This window comes from Pogona vitticeps, chromosome 4, assembly GCF_051106095.1.
Source record: "Pogona vitticeps strain Pit_001003342236 chromosome 4, PviZW2.1, whole genome shotgun sequence".
In the NCBI taxonomy this organism is placed as follows: domain Eukaryota; kingdom Metazoa; phylum Chordata; class Lepidosauria; order Squamata; family Agamidae; genus Pogona; species Pogona vitticeps.
The window spans coordinates 237,028,059-237,051,323 of record NC_135786.1 but is presented as its reverse complement, the minus strand read 5'-3'; the positions used below and the strand labels follow the sequence as shown (position 1 = coordinate 237,051,323).

Genomic DNA, 23,265 nt, shown 5'->3' with positions numbered 1-23,265 from the left:
AGAATACCATGTCAGTGGTGGATCTATTTGCTCGAAATCCACACTGAGATTCCGGATAGACTCTGTCTGCAAGCACCTGGAGCCTCTTCAGCACAACACGGGCAAGCAGCTTCCCTACAACGCTAAGAAGAGAGATACCACGGTAGTTATTGCAGTCACCCCTGTCACCTTTGTTCTTGTACAACGTGACAATGTTTGCGTCCTTCATGTCCTGTGGTACTCCACCTTCCCTCCAGCAGAGACAAAAGATTTCATACAGTTCGGTGATGATGATCTCCTTACCGCATTTCAGCACTTCAACAGGGATGTTGTCCCTTCCAGGTGCCTTGCCAGAGGTGAGGGAATCCAAGGCCGCATTTATTTCTGCTAGGGTTGGTTCGCTGTCCAGCTCTTCCAAGACAGGCAGGCACTCAATGTTATTTAATGCTTCTTCGGTTACTACATTCTTTCTGGAATATAGCTCGGAGTAGTGCTGCACCCAGCGTTCCATCTGCTGTGCTCGGTCCTGGATGATCACACCTGTAGTAGACTTTAAGGGAGCAGATTTCTTCTGTAATGGACCTAAGGCCTGCTTGATACCATCATACATTCCTTTGATGTTACCTGTGTCCGCTGCTATCTGTATCTGAGAGCAAAGCTGAAGCCAATAGTCATTGGAGCATCTCCTGGCAGCCTGTTGGACTTGGCTACGAGCGGCTCGAAGAGCTTGCAGGTTGTACTCGCTAGGACAGGCTTTGTATGCTGCTAGAGCTCTTCTCTTATCCTCAATGGCTGGCATTAACTCCTCCGAATGGGCTTCGAACCAGTCAGCCATCTTTCTGGTCTTCTTGCCGAAGGTGGACAAGGCGGTGTTGTAGACAGTGTTCTTGAAGTATTCCCATCGTTCAGGTGCATTTACATTAGCTGGACCTGGAAGGGTTTCCTCGAGTGCTTGGGCAAATTCCTTCACTTTTCTTTGATCGCGAGTCTTGTTGATGTCAATACGTGGTCTTCCTTCCTTTTTCATGTGATACAATTTCTTTGTTCGCAGTTTTACTCTACTACACACCAGGGAGTGATCAGTATCGCAATCAGCACTCTGGTAGCTGCGTGTGATCGTAACACTAGGAAGGCTAGAACGTCTAGTGAGGATCAAATCGAGCTGATGCCAATGCTTGGATCTTGGATGTCTCCAGGAAACTCTGTGTTGCAGCTTCGTATTAAAGAATGTGTTGCTGACACAGAGACCATAGTAACAGCAAAACTCCAGTAAGCGTTGGCCATTTTCGTTCATCTTTCCAATGCCAAAACGGCCTAGACAAGTGGGCCAAGAATTGTGATCAGCACCAACTCTAGCATTAAAGTCTCCAAGAATGAACAGTGACTCTCTTTCAGGGACTTTTTTGATAGTAGCTGCCAGATCGTCGTAGAATTTGTCTTTCACTTCTGGAGTGGATGACAGTGTTGGTGCATATGCACTAATGAGGGTTACTGGTCCTGCTGATGAGTGGAGCTGCAGAGACAGGATTCTTTCACTCCCCACAGTGGGTGGAACAATGCATCTCAGGAGAGTGTTTCTGACTGCAAAGCCAACACCATATTCCCTGGTCTCATTCGATGGTTTTCCCTGCCAGAAGAATGAGAAGTTTTTTTCTTTGACAGATCCCGAGTCTGGCAGTCTTGTCTCTTGCAGGGCAACAATGTCCATCTGCAGTCTACTCAGTTCCATGTCAATGACAGCTGTCTTGCACACATCGTCTATCATCATCATCATCACCATCACCATCATCATCATCATCATCATCATCATCATCATCATCATCATCATCATCATCTGTTTGGTGTTTCCTTCTGATCAGAGAGGAGGAGCTCATGTGAAAGCCATACCTAGGGCAGGTGTCTTCATACCCCTTTAGCTGCAAATATTCCCACCCTTTAAATTTCAGCATCAGAGCCTCCGGTGCCCCACTCTAGTCTTGCTTCTTTCTTTATCATCACCATCACTATCATCTTAGAACTGAAGAGCTGGTTCATCGAGTTTAGCCCATCTCAAGGAGGCCCGGTGGGGAATCGAACTCCACAGCCAGAGACGTAAACCTCTGAGCTCCCCAGTGAAAGACGCATCATATATGGAAATGCAACAATTAGAGAACATGTTTGACAATGGAGACATGAGCAATTAAAAGGTAAGGTGTGTTTTGGAGGTTGGGAAAAATCCCTAGTTCAAGCGTGGCCACAACTGTTTGTAAGCTGGTTGTATATTTCGTATGCCCTCCATGACTAGAATCTGGTATAGAAACATTTTGATTAGAGATCAGCACAAACGGTGACACGGACGAATCGGGCTGGTTTGTGGTTCATGGTGACCCACGAACCGCAAACCATCACGGATCCTAACAAAAGGAACCAGGAAGGGAAGGTGATTTCCATTTTGCCAAAACCAAATGAAGCACAGAGGGGAAAAAAGTTCGCAGTTCGTTTTCCTTCGTCAAGACAGGATCCGCAAACTGGGTTGCAACCCAAACCATACCAGCCCAGTTCGGGGTTTTTTCTGGTCCGTAGTTCGCTTTGTGTCCATCTTTAATTTTAATCTGTATTTAGGTTAAAATGCTCTGAAGTTTCAATTTAAGGATTTTTTTTTAAAATGATTCAGATTCCTGCCTTGAGTAGGGGGTTGGACTTGATGGCCTTGGAGGCCCCTTCCAGCTTTATGATTCCATGATTTGAGGACTTTTGTTACTTTGTGTGGTTAAGCCTGGTTTGTTCCAGTGCTAGAAAAGAAGAACAGGGTATAAGAAGATTAAATCAATAAATAAAGCATGTGTCTATTTAAAACTAACCTGGCTGGCCGGCTCGGTTGTTTAGGCATCTGTCTGTGAATGAGTTCAGGACCCCGACTGAGCCTTCCAGAAAAAAAAGGCCAGCCTGTAATGGCCATGGAGAAGCTACACTGCAATACCAGGACACCTCCAGAAGAGAAAGTGTAAACCAATTCTGAGGACTTGCTACTTAGAAAATCCTGAAAAAGGGTCACCGTAAAACAGAACTGACTGGATGACGTGCAATTATTATAAAACTCAATAGAGGTAGATAGATGAACAGGAAGGACCAATCCTGAAGCTGAGGCTCCAATCCTTTGGCCATCTCATGAGAAGAGAAGACTCTTTGGAAAAGCCCCTGATGTTGGGGAAATGTGAAGGCAAGAGGAGAAGGGGACGACAGAGGACGAGATGGATGGACAGGGTCGTCGAAGCGACCAATGTGAATTTGACCCAACGCCGGGAGGCAGTGGAAGACAGGAGAGGGCCTGGTGTGCTCTGATCCATGGGGTCATGAAGGGTTGGAAAGGACTTAATGACCAAACAACCACCATCACCATGGTCAGGAAGAAGTACCACGGGAGCAAATTTGATGGTGCACAAATACTCTCCATGTAGCCAGAGCCCTAGAAAAGCATCTGCAGGAGATGGAGGGTGTCCACTCCTAGTGAAGGATTTCTGCTTCAGTCCTTTTGCTGTGGATGTGCACGAGAGTGTGCAAAAAGATTCCTCGTGCCAGAATCAAATTGGTGGAAAAGCTGCATGGAGGAAAGGAAAGGGAATGCTGCCAAGGGAAAGCTACGTTTCTGAGACCTCCGAATCGGCAAAATGTCAAGTTTCTGCAATTGTGAATAAATTTGTTCATTTGGGGAAACTTGTTTAAAAACCACCCCCACCTCCCTGAAACAAAATTCTTCTCCATCTGCCACTGCCCATATCCTGTCATCTGAGTTATCAATCTGTCCTCTTTGATTCCTTCCATTTGTCTGGAAGCCCAAAGTCTTTTCATTCCAAAATGTGTGTGTCGGGGGGGAAGAACCCCCAGTAATTTTCAGCATTTTTTTTTTAAAACCGAGAATTTGCACCTGTTTGAGTATTTGAATTTAAGACTGGGAAACCACTTCTGAGTATTTTCTGCCTGGAAAATCCTGAAAAGGGTCGTCATAAGTCAGAATTGACTTGATGGTATGTGATTATTATTATTATTATTAGAAGATTCACTGAGCGGTGAATCAACTAGCGTTTCCAGTAATTTTAAATTATTCTGTCCACTGGCTGAACTGCTTGAAAAGATCAAGCCTTTTGCTTAGAACCATGTCTAGCTATGATTCTCCCCATTTAACTTTTTTTTCCAGATGACTTCAAAGAGAAATGGAAAAAATTACCACCATTACAGTCCTGCACATCAAAAAGCAGTTCTTCGCTGTGCAATTAAAAATAACAACAATGAATAAATTGCAATAAATATTTCAGTTTTGTCTTTTTTTTTTTTTTAGTTTATGAGCAAAGAAACACTGTTAAGCAAGAGTCAAATCTATCCCTTTGACCTACATTGAACTTAATAGTTTTGCTACACAGCTCATGGATGAGAATGACTTCTTTCCACAACTAAGTAAAGGATGCTCACCCCATCCGAGACACAGGAAGCGTTTACGGATGATGCGGTTCCGCAGCCTGCCCGTCACGGCCATGTAGGACTGCCAAGCTTCGGTCAACACCCAACAGAAGGAGGAGAGGAAGAAAAAGTGCAGGAAGGCAGCCACCAAAGTGCATATCACCTGGAAAAGGAGACCAAAAGGGAGGCAGGTCAGAAGAAGAAGAAAGAGGAGCAAATCAAGGTGGAGAGACAGTTGGAACGGGAGACAGAGAAAGCACAGCCGCTCACTTGATTTGGTCTTGTAGAACAATGGTTCCCAATTTTGGGTGGCCCAGGTGTTCTTGAACTACAACTCCTAGAAATCTTGACCAGCACAGCTAGTGGTGAAGGCTTCTGGGAGTTGCAGTCCAATAACACCTGGAGACCCAAGATTAAGAACCCCAGTGGTAGGACACTGGTCTACGTTAAGGTAGACAGTGTGGTGTGAGAGAGCCAATGTGGCCAGTGTAGGGTTTCTAGATTAGCAGCAAACCTTCTGTGAGATTTCATGCACCACATACTGAAGCCACCAGGCAAATCCTTATGTTCTCACTAGGATGGATCACCATAGCAGGGTGTCTAGACTAGCTGACTGTGAAAAGACACCCCAACAAACTACCAATCTCTCTCTCTCTCTCTCTCTCTCTGTGTGTGTGTGTTTTGGCAAATGAGCCAGAACCTCAACTCATCAAAGAATACGGCAAACCAAACCAGAAGCCCAATGTTTTCCAACAGCCATTCATGCAAAAAAAAAAAAAAAAAAAAAAAAAAAAAAAAAAAAAAAAAAAGGTGTTCAGCCACTGCCACTGTTCCAACCTGGATCTGCACCCCATGAGGTCTTAACTAGATTGTGTACAGCACTGGGACAGTTTTTCCAAACCCTACAATGCAGCTCGACTCCAGTTTCTTTACCAGCCAGATCTTTTTCTGGACCCTGTGCTATGGCTGCTAGGGACTGATCACGCAGTCATTCTTATAGTTAGCCTTCCTCTTTTCCTGTCACCTCCAACTTTTATTGCTGTCTTTTCTAGACAGTCTTGTGTTGTTATCATGTGCCCAAGCACAACAGTTTGAATTTTGTCACTTTTGCTTCTAGGCAGAGTGCAGCCTTGATTTGATCTAGAATCCACTCATCTGTCTTTTTGGTGGTCCAGGACATCTGTAGAGCTCCCTTCCAGCACCACATTTTGAACAAACTGATCTTTTCCCTATTACTTTTCTTCACTATCCAGCTTTCCTAGGAAAAGGGACTATGGTAATATGGATGAGCTCGGACTTGGTCTCCGGTCACAGGGTCTGAAGCTTCCAGGCGAATGGCAAAAACTACATCCGGAAGCCATGGTAGTTACCACTATTTCTTCTAGGGCCTCAACACGGCCTTACAGGCATCACATAAGAAAAATGTGTTTTCCCAACCTACAGTGTCGGTAGGGCTTGTCAAAGGAATACTGTTGAGTCCGAGGTCTGCGTTCCCTTCCCAAAGAGTCCCTGCATCACTGATGCCAGGATTTACATCATAATGCTGGTGCTCTCTTTCTTGACTTGCTACAAATAACCCAAGAAGCCCGCCCTGCATGCAACCAGGAGTGGTCTCTCCCACGCTCTCCTCTTGGTCCTATTTTTTTTTGGGAAACCAAATCTATATAATCTGAACACACAAAGTGCTGTATGTTGAGCCGTGGTTCCAGCAGGGGATGTGCGGGTGACAGCTGCCGAGGCTTTGGAGCCGCTTGACACATAAGACTAGAGATGGGCACGAACCAATTCGTCTTGCTGCCTCCTCAGCTGATTCGGCCACTCCCCAGGCCCAGCTGGCTTGCTTTTTCCCCAACTCCTCAGCTAATCTCCCAGTCACGAGCAAGAGCCCAGACTTCTCTGCCCCGCCCTTTTTCTCTGATTGGGAGATCACCCCAGAGGGGCGGAGCAAAGAGAAGCCTGAGCTCTTGCCAGGACTGGAAGATCAGTCGGGGAGGTGCAGGGAGCTACCACGCTGGACCTGATGAGTGGCTGACTGAGCCAGAGGAGGTGGGGGAGTGCTGCTTGGACAAAGGGGGACAAACTGGTTTGTGCCCAACTCTTCATAAGTCTCAAACATTCTTCTCCTCCGGTCCTGCCCCTCTTGGGGTTTGTCTATTCCCTGAAGACCCCAGAAAGCAGCATTGTTCCTGAAGACTGAAGGTGGCATCCTGAGATCTGAAAACCTTAGTGCGCTTCTCTCCGATGCATACAGCTCAGTCCAAATACTCCAGCTCAGGGAGTGGTGCCAGCCGGCGTGATTAGTTTTGTGTGCGATTCCAGCCCATCAAGCCTCTTTTCCTTCTGCCTTCTGAAGTGAAACCCTTTCTTCCCCCTTCCCTTTGAAGCAGGTGGTAATGCTTGGCCGAGCATGGTTTAATAACAGAAAAGGCAGCCAAGCTAAAGCCGAGAGTAATAAGGCGGAGGCCCCCTTCCTTTTGTCTAATGGGACTGGCAGTAATGGCAGCAGCAGCAGCAGCAGTAACAACAACACCAGAGAGGAAGAAAGGCATCTCTTAATGGAGACCTTTCATTTTCAAAGGACCTTGCAGAGAGCGGCTCTCCAGAAAAGCAAGGGTGGGAAACATCTTTATGGGATGCAGGAGGAAGTGGGGAAGGGGACTACAAATACCACAATCCTCCATTTTGGGTGTTCTCTCTACTATACAGACACCTTACAAATACCTAAACGCGATACACATGGGAGAAAGGCTTAAAATGCAACGCTTGGAGCCCGTCCCACACAAGCTTTCTGCTCAGAATGAAACGGCTGCAGAAACAGGAAGTCTGGGTCAAGCTCGGCCGAGCTAAAACTCAAAGCCTTCCCTCCATCTTCTTTTCTGAAGGTGAAACATGCTCAGTTCTTTTAGACTTGTAAATCACAAGTACAGTAGAATATTAAATTAATGGGACTTAACAGAGCAGTTGACTTGCCCAACGCCCCACTGATTCCAAGGGCCCACTCTTGTTGAGGCTTACGATACTAAGTAATAGGATTTCAGCCAACGGGACAGAAGAATTTCTGAGCCGCCTAGAGAAGCGCTAGCGTGCCTTCCGTTGATCCAAGAGTATTTGTGCACATCTCCCAAATACACTCAGTTTGAGCTGTGTTCATTTACTTGCAAATAATCCAGTGGGGAAAGGCAGAGGAAATAATCCGATGCTCACATTTCCTTCGTGACGATGGCAAACCCCGGCACAGAGAGGCTGTCACGTTAGCGGTGTCACCGATTAGAATTGGGTGAGATGGTGAAAAGCAAAGCAAAGCGCAAACCCTGCTCAATGCAATTTTTTAATTCCACCCTCAGCTACATCTCCGTAACATGGCAGGATGGTGGGGGCTGACTACATTGTATTTACCTATCTAGGTAGAGAGAAAGGTTTGGATTCCTTAATTAAGGTCAGCTTTTGGCTCCAGGCCTGGGAGATGAAAAAAGGCAATGAAAGAGCAGAACGTTTATTAAGTGGAACATTCTCCCCTGGCTGTTTTTGGCCAATCTGTCCTGTTGAATTTGAGAGATAAGAACCACTCAACCTCAACAAGCCAATCCTGTTCATGCTCCACGCCAGAGGGCAGCTAACTCCAGGCAGCTACTCAAAAAGCATCTCGTCTGCAGTCTTTCATTTTTCTTTTTTATTACAAATGAGCTCGAAGAACACTTCCGAGATTCTCGAAGGCCGGGACGGATGAATACGTAATTCGTGTACTACTCGGCTGTACTTTTTGTTGACGGAAAAATTAGCAGGAGAACACAAAGGAGGGGGACACAGCTGGGCAGCCTTCGCGTCGTGCTGCTGCAGCAGACCAAAGCTGGTCAGAAGGCCTACCTTGTTCCGGGTCTGCGTTTGGCCGATCAAGATGAGCGCGTTGGATGATATGATGGAGAGGCAGAAGTTGATAAGGATGACGGAACGTTCGGAGCGGATGTATCTGCAGAGGGGGAAGAAACAAGGAGGAGGAGAAAGGTTTAGATCACAGAAGCAGAGAATCGTTGATTTTGAAGTGACCCCAGGGGTCATTGGGTCCAACTCTTGTCAACGCAAGGAATCCACAGTCCAGAGAGCCTGTGACAGATGGCTTTGTGGACCTGAAAAGATTTCTCCCCAACGAGCAATATGGATTCCACTTCCCATGACCCGTGCTCATAACACCAAAGTGGTGGAGCTAACACAACCTGTTCCCATCCATCACGAAAGACTTAAGGGCTTTGGAACAAGGGATAGAAAGGCAATGTGTTCAAAGGTCAGATGAGAAGCAGTTTGCAAGATGTTCTAGCAAGCTAGCGTTGGTTACTATCTTTGAAGTCCTACGTGGCTTGGAACCCACATAATTACTGGCATGCCTCTACCCATAAGAGCCTCCACGACGACCGAGGTCATCTGGAACTGCCCTTCTAAAGGTGACAAACTGCCAAACCAGTTTTAATAAAATCCTTCCATGTCACTTCTTGTGTGCTTTCCTGAGTCCTTGCAAAGTATGACATCCCTGTAGTGATTCAGGAGGGGATGTAAGTCGGACTGGTTTCGGCTGGCCTCCGCAGGCAAGGAGTGGCTATTCCACCACTCAGGTGGCTATGGCTAGTATTTTTATATGTTAACGGTTTGCCTTGCTACTAGGTTTTATTGTATTTCACCATTTATCGTTGCACATATGATATGTATTCTTTGGTGTTGTGCACCATTCTGGGTCTCTGTCAAAAGAAGGGCAGCATATAAACAAACAGAACAGATAGATACATCAGTGTGAGCCCTCTGTCTCCAGCAAGGCTGGGTCCTAAGACTTGCAGTGCATAGGGTTGCAAAATCCTCATGGGAGATGTATATAAGTCAACCCCTTGCCTTTGGGAACATTGTTGTTGTTGTTGTTGTTATGTAGTATGACTACAGTTCCCCAAACCTTCCAAATGACACCACCCTTCCAAATGGTGACATATGTCTTATAGATCTCTGCCTCACTGTAGCAGCAGAACCGCTGTTGGAAAGAACAGGCATACCTAATTCACTTTACTGTAGCTATATTTTTTACCCCTTTTCTGTTCCTTTCACTTATCTTGAGGGGTGGGGGGTGGGACTCCAAATTCACTTTGTGCCTGCAAGCTCCTCCCGACAGCACACGGCTCATCCACGTCTTCCTCGGGGGGACCACCAACGCCTCTTTCCAGTGGAACGCTATGATCTGGCTTGTCCTTTGGAGAGTGTTTAGAGATGGAGGAATTTGCCAACTTCTACGACACAATATCCTTCAGGTCCTTTAAAGCTCTGTGTTTCTATTTGTTCCGTCTTCCTAAGGTTTGGCAGCTGGCAGACCCCCCCCCCCCCGGCTAAATGAGGCTCAAGGAAAGCCTCCATCTGGTCTACCAACCCAAGGAAACTGTTCCTGCTACTTGCCCGAGCTGACAGCTGCTGTTCCTGCTGCGGCTACCGTTACAGAATTTAATTCCACCAGGTCTCAGGCACCTAATTCAAGGAGGCAGGAAGGAGAGAGGATGGAAACCCTGGGAAGGATTGCTAACCAGCTATCTACACATTTCCCCCACCCACCCCCCTGCATTTCACACAGCTTCATGGATTCTGTGAATTGCCCCATACTACGAAGCCTTATTTAATCGTTCAAAGCCTTTCTGGGCTTGTCGTGTATATCCATGGATGTGCTTTGCTTCTCAGAGGGGAAGAAGATGAGAGACATCCTACACAGATTATAACAAATCTGGCAAGGGGAAGAACTCATGGTCTCACTCTCAGAAGCAGGTGAGAAACACCACAAGACAGCCTAAATCAACGAGTGATGGATTTAGGGAGTATTTCTAATAGAGAGAAAAGAAAAACCCGTTTTTTTCTCATCGAGTTAGGCTACACAACAAGAACAGGGAACTTTCAGACCCTACAACATTTCTTGTCTTCAGTATGAGAGACACAAGCAATGTTTTTATTCCCACCAGCTTTTTCACACAAAGCTGGGTTGGTCTGTGCAAAACTAGCATCCGTCCACTGTTAGGTACAAAGTATGTGAGAAATACAGTTGGGCTAGCTTTTATTTTGTAAAGACCTAAAGGATCTATGTTGGGGGGGGCACCTTGCCATGTTTTAGAGGCCGTTAAGTGCCCACTCCCCTCCCTCGAATAGGAGGCCTATCATAATCTGGGAAAACAAAACTTGCTGGAAAAGACAGTCAGGGAAAGGTGGAAGGCAGCAGGAAAAGAGGAAGACCAAAAAGAGAGAGAGAGATGGAGTGATTTCATAAAGGAAGCCCTGGGGAATAGTTTGCAAGACAAGAGCAGGGCTGTTGGGGTTGCTCATTCCTAGGTTATCAGAAGTCAGAGATGACTTAGTTGAACATAACAATAACCAAAATACCTTTGGGATCTTGGAGAGACTCCCATTTTTTTTTAAAGAGAACTTAGCCACTAGAGGGTGCAAGGGAGCTTTTTCACTTTAAAAAAAAACACTTTTTTAATTAAAGCAGTTTTTCAGCTAAAAAAACTTGACCCCACTGAGACTTTCCCGCCCCTGTTTCTCTCAGGTAACGAAGCAATGGCGATTGTATTTTATACACAACCTGGCATTCTCTCTCTTTCAAACTGGATGCTACGAAATATATACCCTTGTGTTTCATTCACTGGCACAGCAGGAGTTCCTTGTAGGGAAGATGTATGTAAACATCTTTTTGAAGCAAAACGGGTTGGGAGCAACGTTCCAGAAATCTTTCTTACCAAAGTTCCAGAAATCCACAATACATACATGCAGTTTTGGATGCCATCAACCAAGGAGATAAGGGCCTATATCTTTTCCCAGGGGTTCAGCAGCTGCTCTCTCTCTCTCTCTCTCTCTCTCTCTCTCTCACACACACACACACACACACACACACACAAACACACAGAGAGAGACAGACAGACAGACAGACAGACAGACAGAGAGCGACAGAGAGAGAGAGAGAGAGAGAGAGAGAGTTCTCAGATTTCCTCTCATACACCCCAAGGCAGAACCAGATAGCCCATAGGGTTTACACTAGCACACCAATTTCCAGACCCACCACCATGCTTCTCTGTGCTCCTGCTCGATGTCAAGAGTCTGTGAGCTCCCAAGGGCTTATGGCCCGATTCCACAACCACCACCCACCCACCCAAGTTCATGAGGATAGAGGGGAACGATGAACGAGGCATCCTGCAAGCTATGAACTGGGGAGGGAAAAGTGTTTGGCAAGATGATCCAGATTTCCGTGTGGTCCCTGTACCCTGATTTTTGTACGATCTTGCTGGGATGGAGGCTTCTGGAGAACTTGAGTGTTCATGCTATATTGGGACCCCTTTTGTAACATTTTTGTGTTCCTCATCAAAAGTGTGAACACATCCTGTGTTAATACCAAACCTGACTCAGGGTGACTCTTTTCATAGTTAACAAGGTAGAGAAATGGATTCACCATTCCCTTCTTCTGGGGGCATTTATGGGGCTGTGCAGTGTGCCTGAAACCTAACACAGGGGCGGCTCTTCTCCCAGGATGCACAATAGGGAATCGAACTCCCAATTTCTGGCTCCGCAGCTACAGTAGATACTTAAACCACTGTGCTCTCCAGCCGTTCAATAATAATCTTAGAACTGCAGAGCTGGAAGGGACCCACTGGAGCAGGGAGTCCAGCCCCTCTCAAGGAGACACAGCGGGGAATTGAACTCCCAACCTCTGGTTCTACATCCAGATACCTAAACCAGCCAGCTAAAGTCCCAACCACAAGCTTCCCCTCTAAGCATCATGAAAGACACAGAGACCTGGTGAGTTCCACTCGAATCCTTGCCCGTTCCTTCTGCCACTCTACCCATTGTCGAGGTTGTAAGCAGGGCTGGACGCCACTACGCCTGGGATAGAACTCCATCAGGAAGAAACCAGGTCAGCAAGTCAAGCTCCCTGCTGGCCGTGAGCCTAGAAGAGGCAGTGAAGTGGCAAAGGCGGCAGAAACTCAGCCGATTAAACACAGCACCGCAGCACCCGCCAACGGCCATTGTGATCCCAGCCATTGACAGATGTGTGCAGCTTTGTAATGGTTTTTTTTTTCTTACTAAGGTTGAGCTACGGAGAGCTTTCAGCTCGCAATTTTTTGAAGAGTCAGGATCAAAAGGGATGTGTGGAACTACCTCCAGACTCACGATGCTTCACGCTGCAGGCCAGAGGTTCCATTCTCCAGCGGCCAACAGGCACCATCTTGTTTCGTCCACCATTTTCCTCCAAAGGACACCACGTCAGCGACGAGGGGAAGCCTGATGGGGCTGCTGGCAAGGCTCCTTGGTTACTTTCCTCCAAAAATGGGCAAAACATTCAATTCGTCCTTTAATTTTGTTTGCTAGATGGTCTGATGCAAGGGTGGGGGATCAGGAGACAGGGATCTCAAGGTCTCATGTGCTCCCAGAGGCATCTGGTTGGGGCCACTGTGAGATACAGGAAGCTGGACTAGAGGGGCCCTTGGCCTGATCCAGCACAGGGCTCTTCTTATATTCTTATGTCTGCACCCCAATGCCTGTTTCAGAACAGCTGTGTTGGTTGTCAATGCTTTTCAGCGTTCAATTGAAGACGTTGGTTATTATCTTTAAGGTTTAACATGGCTTGGGACCCCCAAGCTTACTGGACCGGCTCCAAACATATCATCACCTTCACCAACTAAGGTAATCTGAAACTGCCTTTCTCAAGGTAACAAATCGCCCATGAAGTCCATTTTGCACATACTCAGAAAAGGGTCTTCCATGTTATTGCTCATGCATTCAGGAGGGGATATAAAGCAGAGGTATGCTTGTTTAGTGCCATTTCTCCCAATGAGAGGAGTCAAGGCATTGTTACAGCAGACCTTTGGAAGGTAGGAACTGCCATTCCACTACTTATGTGGCCTACAGACAAGTTGCAGAATGGAGAAATTTCCAGCTGTAGAAGGTAGGGGTTCAGTTGTTGTTGTTCCGTTGTTAAGTTGTGTCCGACTCTTTGTGACCCCCATGGACCAGAGCACGCCAGGCCCTCCTGTCCTGCACTGCCTCTTGGAGTTGGGTCAAATTCATGTTGATCTCTTCAATGACACTGTCCAACCATCTCGTCCTCTGCCGTCCCCTTTTCCTCTTGCCTTCACACTTTTCCAACATCAGGGTCTTTTCCAGGGAGTCCTCTCTTCTCAGGGGTTCAATACCCTATGTAAATGCTCACCCTGTCCCATGACTACAAGAAACAGAATAAATCATGCAAACTAAAGCTCATTCAAAATCTTCATTTGCATAATTTGCAAACCGGTTCTGAGCAGCATTTAAGATCATCAGAGGAGAGCCCTCCTTATGGTCCCATTGCTAGTGCAAGCTTGGCTGATGGGGACATGAGAGAGGGGCTTTCTCTGTGGTAGCTCCCAGGCTGTGGAACGCTCTCCCTTGGGAGATCAGGCTGGCACACCTCCCTTTTATCCTTCCGCCGACAGCTGAAGACCCACCTTTTCAGGCAGGCTCTGAAACAATCATGATCGAGTCCCCGAATGCCAAGTTTACGAGAAAACCAGTGGAGGCTTGAAAAATCCTCACAGGGTTGAGACAGCCTGAACTGAGGTCTGTGAAGAACTTAGCAAGGATTCATTACATCTCTAAACCTGACTTTACTTCAGGGGATTTGTCGACTATAGTTTTTGTCACATTTATTCTGTAACAAAAAAGCAACCTTTAAGCATGCTGTTGTGAATGGGAAATGGCTAGGTTTTCCAGTACAGTGGTGCCTCGCATAACGAGCGCACTGTTTAATGACGAATTCGCATAGCGATCCGTTTTTTGGGATCGCTAATGCGATTTCATACCAATGTTCTCTATGGCCAAAAATCGCTTTGTGACGATCGGTAAGCGTTTTGCTTACCGATCTTCGCATAGCGATTTTTAAAAATCAGCTGTTCGGCGGTTCCAAAATGGCCGCCGGACACCCAAAATGGCCACGCACAGCTTTTTCGCGGCCTGCCCTCACTTACCGAGGGTGCGAAAATGGCGGCCGGATGGGGAAATATCACTTAACGGTGAGTTTAGAAGCCATTGGAACGCATTAAACTATCCCAAGCTTTTTTTACACCCAAAATTGTCCACCTCAACCAACCTTCTCAGTGGCTGCTCCTAGCCTCTGGAACTCCCTCCCACTGGAAGCCAGGTTGGCTCCATCTTTGCTGTCCTACCGCAAGCGGGCAAAGACCTATCTCTTCAGGCAAGCTTTCCCTCTGTGACTGATCGCTTAAGGAGTGTTTTTTTAAAAAAAATTGATTGTTGTACCCTGTTGCTTTTAAATACGTTGTTAGTATTGATTTGATTTCTCTTTTGAAATATAATATTTCTTTAAACCCTTTAAAATCTTTGTATACTTACTTTTTGCTTTCAATATTGTCTTTTTAATGAGGAAACTCAACTTGGGTCCTTTTTAAGGAGAAAGGCAGGGTAAAATATTTTAAACAAATAAACAGATAAATAATGGCATAAAACCTGCACCTATTTTCCCCCTGTGACTGGAAGGGCCGCCTAGGATAAATAATTTTAATGGTACAAATCGCTAGAGACACCTCCAGTTTAATTCTTTCAAGAAACGGCAGGGATAAATCCATTGCTAAGCTCGCCGAACAGATCAATACATGCAATCGAGCTAAACAGCCCTCACTCTGGTTTCTTTACAGTTAACTAAATTGGGGGTTGGCATATGACATCAATGGAATACCGTTTCCCGGATAATGCCTAATTTGGTTCTCGGCAACCACAAAATCGTTGTAGGGCAGATATAGGTAATCTACGAACGAGAGGGAGACGGTCGGGTCCATTTCGTCCTGCTGAGATTTACACGTTGGCAGGAAGAGGGTTAGGAAATATGACAGAGAGCCTGAGCCCACTAATAAAAAACCCCAAACCCTATTTATATTAGGTACAGCATGTTCTAGGCTGATTAATTTTGGATGATGACACGAGGAATGGGGAAGCACGGATGAATTCAAAAGGGGCAATGAATTTTCAGCAGCAATGAGTTGCTGGGTTTTTTTGTTTCTGCTCCTCTGCAAGAGATCTTCTTATATAAATGCAGATATGGAATCCATATAGTGACATCCATTCCACGTGTGTGAACTAGAGAGGGACACGAACCGGAAAAACCTGCGATTTGTGATGATTCGTGGTTCGCAGCTACTCCGAACGACCCTCAAACCTCTGGAAAAAACGAACTGGTTCCTGGTCACCACCCCACATGGTCCTGCCTTCACCACCTCTTCCCCTTCCGCCCTCTTCAGAGACAGTGAGCCCAGTTCCCAGAAGCCAAACCACTGTCTCTTCACGTGTGCACACCTAGAAGCTGATACACATGCACATGTGCAGAGACAGCCGGCCTGGCTTCCAGGACCCTCTGTCAATGGTTCCCCCCCCCTCCTTCCTGCTTTCCTCTCCATCTTTGGGGCTGGAGGTGAGAGCCTAGAGAGGAAAGCAGGCAAAAAAGAACGCCGCTCTTCAGAGCTTCTCTCACGGCAGCGTGGGTCGGCCAGCCCCAAAGTGAAGAACTGCTTTTGCGTCATCTGCCTCCTGCTTTCTGCCATGCCTTTCAGGGTGCAGGTGAGAGCCCAGAACACAGGGGCAGCTACAAGGCTTGGGAAGGTCACCCCCATTCCCCCCCGCTTTACTATGTTGGGAGGTCAGAGGGGGCATACTTCAATGGAGCATCACGTGATGCCGCTGGGTCAGAGACGGCAGGCCAGGAAAAGAGCCTGAGCATCACAGTAGCAGAGTCTGTTTTTGACACACCTAGGGTAGCTCCGTGGTGGCACTGCAGGTTAAACCACAGAAGTCTGTGCTATAAAGTCAGAAGACCAGCAGTTGTAAGATTGAATCCATGCAACGGAGGGAGCTCCTGTTGCTTCTCCCAGCTCCTGCCCACTGTTAGAAAGCATGTACAAAGGCGAGTAGATAAATAGGTACCACCTCAGTGGGAAGGTCATGGCATTCCGTGCCTAGTTGCGCTGGCCACGTGACCACAGAAACTGTCTATGGACAAATGCTGGCTCTATGGCTTGGAGACGGGGATGAGCACCGCCCCCTAGAGTCGGACACGACTGGACAAAAATTGTCAAGGGGAACCTTTACCTTTACCTAGGGTAGCTCCACCAGTATGCATATTTATATTGCAAGCTGAAGCAATGAGTGACTTCCCCTTCACTCCAAAATTATAAGTCCTCTCCTGGCTTTTTGAGGAAACAAAATATCCCTTACTTTACCTAAAACGTGAATGCAAAACTTACTTTCCAAGACCAAACCCACGATGTTGCATTTCCCAAGGTTCTCCTTCTTGTAGTTCTTTACATGCCTTCATTGTGTCTCTCTACAGCCCCCTCTGTGTGCTCCTGGGTTTCTCCTTTCCCAGGTTTGCATGTGCAAAACACACATGTGAGTTCTGCGCTGTCAAGTGGGAAACAACATATAGCCACCCTAATAACGCCTAATGAGGAAAGTGGGGTATTTAAAGAGTGGTTTTATCATTTCTACTCCCCTAGTGAGTTGCCATGATCAAGCGGGGATTTGAACCCCACTCTCCAGAGGGATGCTCAAAAGTAGGGATACAAGTCTTTCCTTATTGCATTCTCCAAGAATCATAGAATCATATAAGAATGGGGTTGGAAGGGGTCTGTAAGGCCATCAAGTCCAACCCTCTCCTCAAGGCTGGAATCCAAGTCAAAGCAGATAGGACAGAGGGTCGCCCAATTTTTTTAGAGCCATAGAGTTGGAAGAGACCACTGAGGCCATCCAGTCCAACCCCCCGCCATGCGGGAACATCCAGCAAAGGACTCCCGACAGATGACCATCCAGCCAATGCTTAGGTAAAGGTAAAGGTTCCCCTTAACAATTTTTGTCCAGTCGTGTCCGACTCTAGAGGGTGGTGCTCATCCCCGTTTCCAAGCCATAGAGCCAGCGTTTGTCCGAAGACAATCTTCCGTAGTCACATGGCCAGTGCGACTTAGACACGGAATGCTGTTACCTTCCCACCGAGGTGGTCCCTATTTATCGACTCACATTTGCATGCTTTCGAACCGCTAGGTTGGCGGGAGCTGGGACAAGCGACGGGCGCTCACTCCATTGTGTGGATTCGATCTTGCAACTGCTTGGTCTTCTGACCCTGCAGCACAGAGGCTTCTGAGGTTTAGCCCACAGCGCCACCACATCCCTGTAGCCGATGCTTTAAAACCTCCAAAGAAGGAGACCCCACCACCTTCGAGGCAGCCTATTCCACGGCTGGACAGCTCTGACCGCCAGGAAGTTCTTCCTAATGTTCAGATGGAATCTCTTTCCCTGTCGTTTGAAACCATTGCTCCGTGTCCTAGCCTCTGGAGCCCCAGAAAACAAACATGTCCCTTCTTCCACATGACATTTTGAATGTGTTTGAGAGCTCACCACTTCCTGAGGTCAGGGGTTCCATTGTCACACTGCTCTAATTGTTGGGAAGTTCACCCAGATTCTTTCCTTGTTGAAATTAATAATCCCACCCCGGCACTTTTCACCCTGGGGGGACCTTTGTGCGAAAAATTGGCACATAAATTTGCACAGTGGGCTCTGCGGGAAAAAGCTAACAAACATACACATCCTGTAGTTGGGCTGTGAGATTGTCGTTTGAACTCGGTACCAAACCATCTGACCAGCAAGGAGTGTTGAGAACAGCTGAAAACTCCCTCCTTGATTGTGTCTGTGTGGATTCTTGTTTGAGTGTTTCTTTACTCAGTGTGTTGTTAGTCCGTGGAACACCTTGCCACAGGATGTGGTGACAGCATCTGGCCTAGAGGTCTTGAAAAGGGGATGTGACAGATTCCTAGAGGAAAGGTCCCATCGCAGGTGACAAGCCATGATGGGGATGTCTAATCTCCAGGCTTCAAAAAAGAAGGCACCTCCAAATGCCAGATGCAGGGGAGGGGGATCAGGAGACAGGTATCTCGTGGGCTCCCCGAGGCATCTGGTGGGGCCACGGTGAGATACAGAGAGCTGGACTACAGGGGCCTTTGGCTTGATCCAGCGCAGGACTCTTCTGAGGTTCTTATGAGATCCCAAGCTAGAAGATCAATTGATGATGCCTGATTCACAGTATAAGTAGGTGATCTTGAATAATCATGATTATTGATCATACTTAATCTCGCCCCCCCCACTACAAAGGGAAAAGACTGCTAGGATTTGCAAGCCATCCAACGACTTTATACCCACCTCTTATATTAAAAAAGCTAAACTTACAGAGAGAAGGGGGAAGACGGGACAAACAGAATAATTACCTCCAGACTGAGATGTAAATGATAATCAAGAGCAAGAGGGTCAAGGAAGACACTCCACAGCCAACGATTAAGGTGACCGACGGGACAAGCACTTTTTCCGGATTCTGAAAGAGAGAAAACAGAAACACCAGGTACTAGAAGTAGTAGCGCCTTGACCTCCGTCCTGCGATAATGTTTTCGGTAGGAATTTTATCTTCAAAATTCGAGCCTTTTTCCTTTCTGATTAGGCTACTGTAGTTTTGCTGCTGTGGCCAGTTCGTTTGACCCTGCATTGCAGCTTGTTCAGCTGTCGTTTCCCTTTGTGCGGGAGGGGGAAACAAAACGGTCAGGGAAGAAAGAAAAACTTTCTTCTGACAATTTCCAGTAAAGTAACCCTAATAGTCTGCTAAAGTTGCTTTTTTCCCCCTCTTTCCTTTTGCTGATTTATTTTAACCATTTCCCCCACACTGTTCGTAATGTTTTACACACACATTCTGTCCAGTTATCTTCTTTGTTACCCTGTCCCTGTTAGGTGCTGCCAAGACACTTTCAATTTATTAAGTAGTTTCCTTTCAAACAGCTTCCAGTTAAGAAGCTTCGAAACGTGATGGCTTTGCTCCCAAAGAAAGGTGCTTAAACCCCTTCATCATTTCTGACCGTCTTTTTTTTTTTTTTTTTGGCAGCGATTTCCAAGTTCTGCCATATCCTTTGGGAGGGTGCTCCATTGTATGGATTCTGCCCCTCCAAATGTCCTGATTCCTGTCATGTCCAATCACACTAGCTCAAGATGCATGCTGCCAGGATCTGGTCACAGATGGACACGTACGCTGGGTTACAGTTACTAGCACGTGGGATCCTGGGTGTTTGGGAAGCTGTAGTCAATAAATAAATAAATAAATAAATAAATAAATAAATAAATAAATAAATAAATAAATAAAACTTCCCCACCTTTGCATCATATTCTGCAAACTGGATTTTTAACCCTGTACAACAGAAATTCCCAACCTTCGGCGACCCAGGTGTTCTTGGACTGCAATTTCCAGAGGCTTTCACCACCAGCTGTGCTGGCCGGGGTTTCTGGGAGTTGCAGTCCAAGAACACCTGGGTCATCCAAGCTTGAGAACCACTGCTTTCCAAGATGTTCGGTGCAATCACACTGCCTGATCACATCAGAAAGAGTCGATTCAAACAAGAGCAATCTCCCCTTTCAGCGACCCTTCCAGGAATTGCTCCATCCTGGCCCAAGAAAATAGTACACCTACAACTGGATCAAAGAAGTTCAGCTTAGATATAGATCAGGGTTGGAGTGGAGGGCATTTCTCCCTACGCAGCGTGTGTCAGAATATATAATTATGTCACCCAGCATGTATATATGTCTATATAGGAATGAAATGTGTTTGCATATGAGAATATGCATAACCAAGCAGAAAGTGTCTAATATCAGCCATTACTGTATTTTTCCATGTATAAAACTACACTTTTTCCTAAAATAATTAGAGGAAAAATAGAAGTCGTTTTATACACAGTAGTATATAATTTTGCAAAGAAAGTGGAGGGGGAAAGCACCTTCTTCCCAAGAAAGTGGAGGGGGGAAGCAGGAATCAAAGTGCTTGGATCCCTGCATCCCTCCTCCACTTTCTTGCAAAGAAAGAAAGTTTGGGTTAGAAAAGTGGGGACCGTCTTATACATGGGGGCATCTTATACATGGAAAAACATGGTGGGTGCTTGGAGAGCGACGGCCACATATGACAGGGTGTGGCTTATCTCCTAGTGGCAAGCTTTTCTGTCGATACATTTTCTGTTAGGACTTTCTACTGATACGTGCCTGTTGTTACTACGTTAGTAAAACAAGATGTTATGAAACTATTACAAGTCCTTCAATCACAAACCAAAGCTATACCAAGCCAAATGTTCAAGTACTCCAGTTTATTCTTCAAAATGTTATACAGTAAACGTTCTTGAAGCTTTACTGGGACCAAACTATTATTCTTTCCTCCGCTAGCACACACACATATGTCTCAAGGGAGAATATTATTCGTGATCTATTTATTGTTGTTGTTTTAAATACTTATGCTTTATCTGCTGTGTACAAACTATCAAAAATTTCAGCAGTGTGAATACCAGGAGATAGACTGCACTGGATGACTCCATAAGCATCCTGAATCACCCAATCTGTTTCGTCATTGGATCACACCCTGTAGCTGGGGCTACACATTGCATACAACCTCCTGTAAGTGATTGTTGTGGGGTTTTCAGGCTGTTTGCCCATGTTCCAGAGGATTTTCTTCCTAACGTTTCACCTGCTGTAAGCTTTTGATTGTGGGCAATCTGCAGATCGGAGTGAAGCCGCTCCTATCACACACCTGTTTTAATGTAGATGGAACTGGGCTGTTACCTGCCCTCTGCAGGGCTTGTTTGACCAGCTAGACAGCAGTGACCAGGGGAATGCATGTTGGCAGCAGTGGCGGTAGTGGGGGGGGGGTCTCACCCAGCCATCAAAGATGCTCCCACCGCTGCCTCTGCGCTCCCTGACTACTGCATTTCAGCTACTTACAGGAGAAGCAAATCCTGCAGACGAAGACAGGGTTTCTTGCCTGGCGGAAGCCCTACTGAACTTTATAATGGCACCCAGTGCACAATATTTCAAACCGCAGTCGGGCATACGTCATGTGAAGTGAGAAAAGTCCATCTGCACTTGACACTGCTTGGAAGCAAGCATGCAGGGCCGGCCTACGTGCGTCCTCTAATACCAAATAATGACTGTATTATTTTAAATGTCCGCCACAGGTTCTGAAGGTAAGCCCCTGTGAGCTATGTGAGGAACTAAAGCCCTCTCCGTTAATCTTGCAGCAGGATAAGGATAGCTGGCGGCCCATAAAGGGTCAGGTCATTGGGTCACTGAATGCCGTCTTTGCCCATTGGACTCTCAACTTCGAATGAAATAAACGTCATTTGAAAACAAAATAGGCATGGTTTCCCCTGCATTTCCCTCCAATCCTCAGCATGAGACCGTAAGAATGCCGTCGCTCGCTCGTCTCCCAACCGGAAAAGCCGCAGGCATCGTACGGCAGGCATCGTACGGCAGGCATCGTACGGCAGAGCTGCCTGGGGCTCCGTCTCCCTGGCCAGCTTAAACAACCAGCTTAAACAAGGCTTATGATGTGAGACTTAAGGAGCTCACTGCCCTTCAGCTTAGGCAGTTCAGAGGTGACGCGGCGGTTGCTCATGTAGACCCTCCCCATGCCCGGAACCCAGTAAGGCAGTTAAATACCAGCAGTAGAGCTCAGAGAGAACAATGTCCACTGGGCCTAGACTGCTGCCCAAGAGTGACAGGAATAAGGCTGTGTTGTTGGCACCTACGTATCAACGCCAGGAGGATAAGAATTGAACTCAGGATGCCCGAGGGATCCTTCAGGAGCACGTGCTTTCTACCTAGGCATAGCTGCAATAGACCATGCACCTCCTTGCTTGTGCACACAACTGAAGATGAAGAACGGCTACATTCTTCTCTGCACCAACAAAGGCAGCAGGGAAGTTGGTGAAAACCATGTTTTATGAAAATCCTAGAACCACGGAATAATGGAACGGGAAGGGACCTCTAAGGCCTTCGAGTTCAACCCCTTGCTCAGGGCAAGAATCCAAATGAAAGCAAATGGGGCAGAGAGTTGCCCATTTTTCTCTTGAAGGCCTCCCGTTCTGTGCCTTAATTACATCATCTGCAAGTTGTCCTCAAAAAAGCTCTAGCGCTAAGGGACAGTACATCAGTTGAAACAAAAACAGCAGTGGCGGTGGCAGCCATAACGACACCAACATGCACAGAACTACAGTGACTGCAGCTTCATTGCATTAGAACGTGTAAGAATCTGAAGCACGGAGTGGGTTGTTTGTGTCTTTCTTAAAAATCAATAGTCTTTCTGAGCCTGCTGTTGTGTAGGCGTACACCCTTTTCCAAGGCAAAAGGACACCAAATTTGCATGAATCAATTTTGCACAAAAGGGACATGCTGGCACTGAGGGTTAAACCGCTGAAGCCTCTGTGCTGCAAGGTCAGAAGTCAAACAGTCGTAAGATTGAATCCACGTGATGGAATGAGCCCCCGTCACTTATCCCAGCTCCCGCCAACCTAGCAGTTTGAAAGCATGCAAAATGCAAAAATGCAAGTAGATAAATAGGGACCACCTCCGTGGGAAGGTAAACGGCGTTCCATGTCTAGTGATGCTGGCCACATGACCATGGAGGAGTGTCTGCGGACAAACACTAGCTCTATGGGTTGGAAACGCAGATGAGCACCGCCGCCTAGAGTCAGACACGACTGAACAAATTGTCAAGGGGAATCTTTACCTTTACCTTATTTTGCACAATTTGTAGGGCCCTTTGGAGGAGATAATATGGTCCTTTTATCTCATGCTGGACTGGAAGGCAGTTTTTATTAGATCTGCAGATTATATTGGAGAAGATACATCCGCATGTTTTAAGAAGGTAAAGGTAAAGGTTCCCCTTGACAATTTTTGTCCAGTCGTGTTCGACTCTAGGGGGCGGTGCTCATCCCCGTTTCCAAGCCATAGAGCCAGCGT

At 46.6% G+C, this 23,265-nt stretch overlaps 1 protein-coding gene across 8 annotated transcripts in view; it reads right to left on the bottom strand.

Moving 5' to 3' along the window:
- Window positions 1-23,265, bottom strand: part of ADGRB1 (adhesion G protein-coupled receptor B1) — a 394,593-nt gene that overhangs the window by 57,629 nt on the left and 313,699 nt on the right. For all 8 annotated transcript variants that reach the window (XM_078392021.1, XM_078392023.1, XM_078392022.1 and 5 more), the window contains exons 19-21: window positions 18,714-18,817; window positions 8,278-8,380; window positions 4,426-4,576 (exon numbers count right to left, since the gene is read on the bottom strand). In XM_078392021.1, the coding sequence (XP_078248147.1) occupies window positions 4,426-4,576; window positions 8,278-8,380; window positions 18,714-18,817 (358 nt within the window). The remainder of the gene's footprint in view (window positions 1-4,425; window positions 4,577-8,277; window positions 8,381-18,713; window positions 18,818-23,265) is intronic.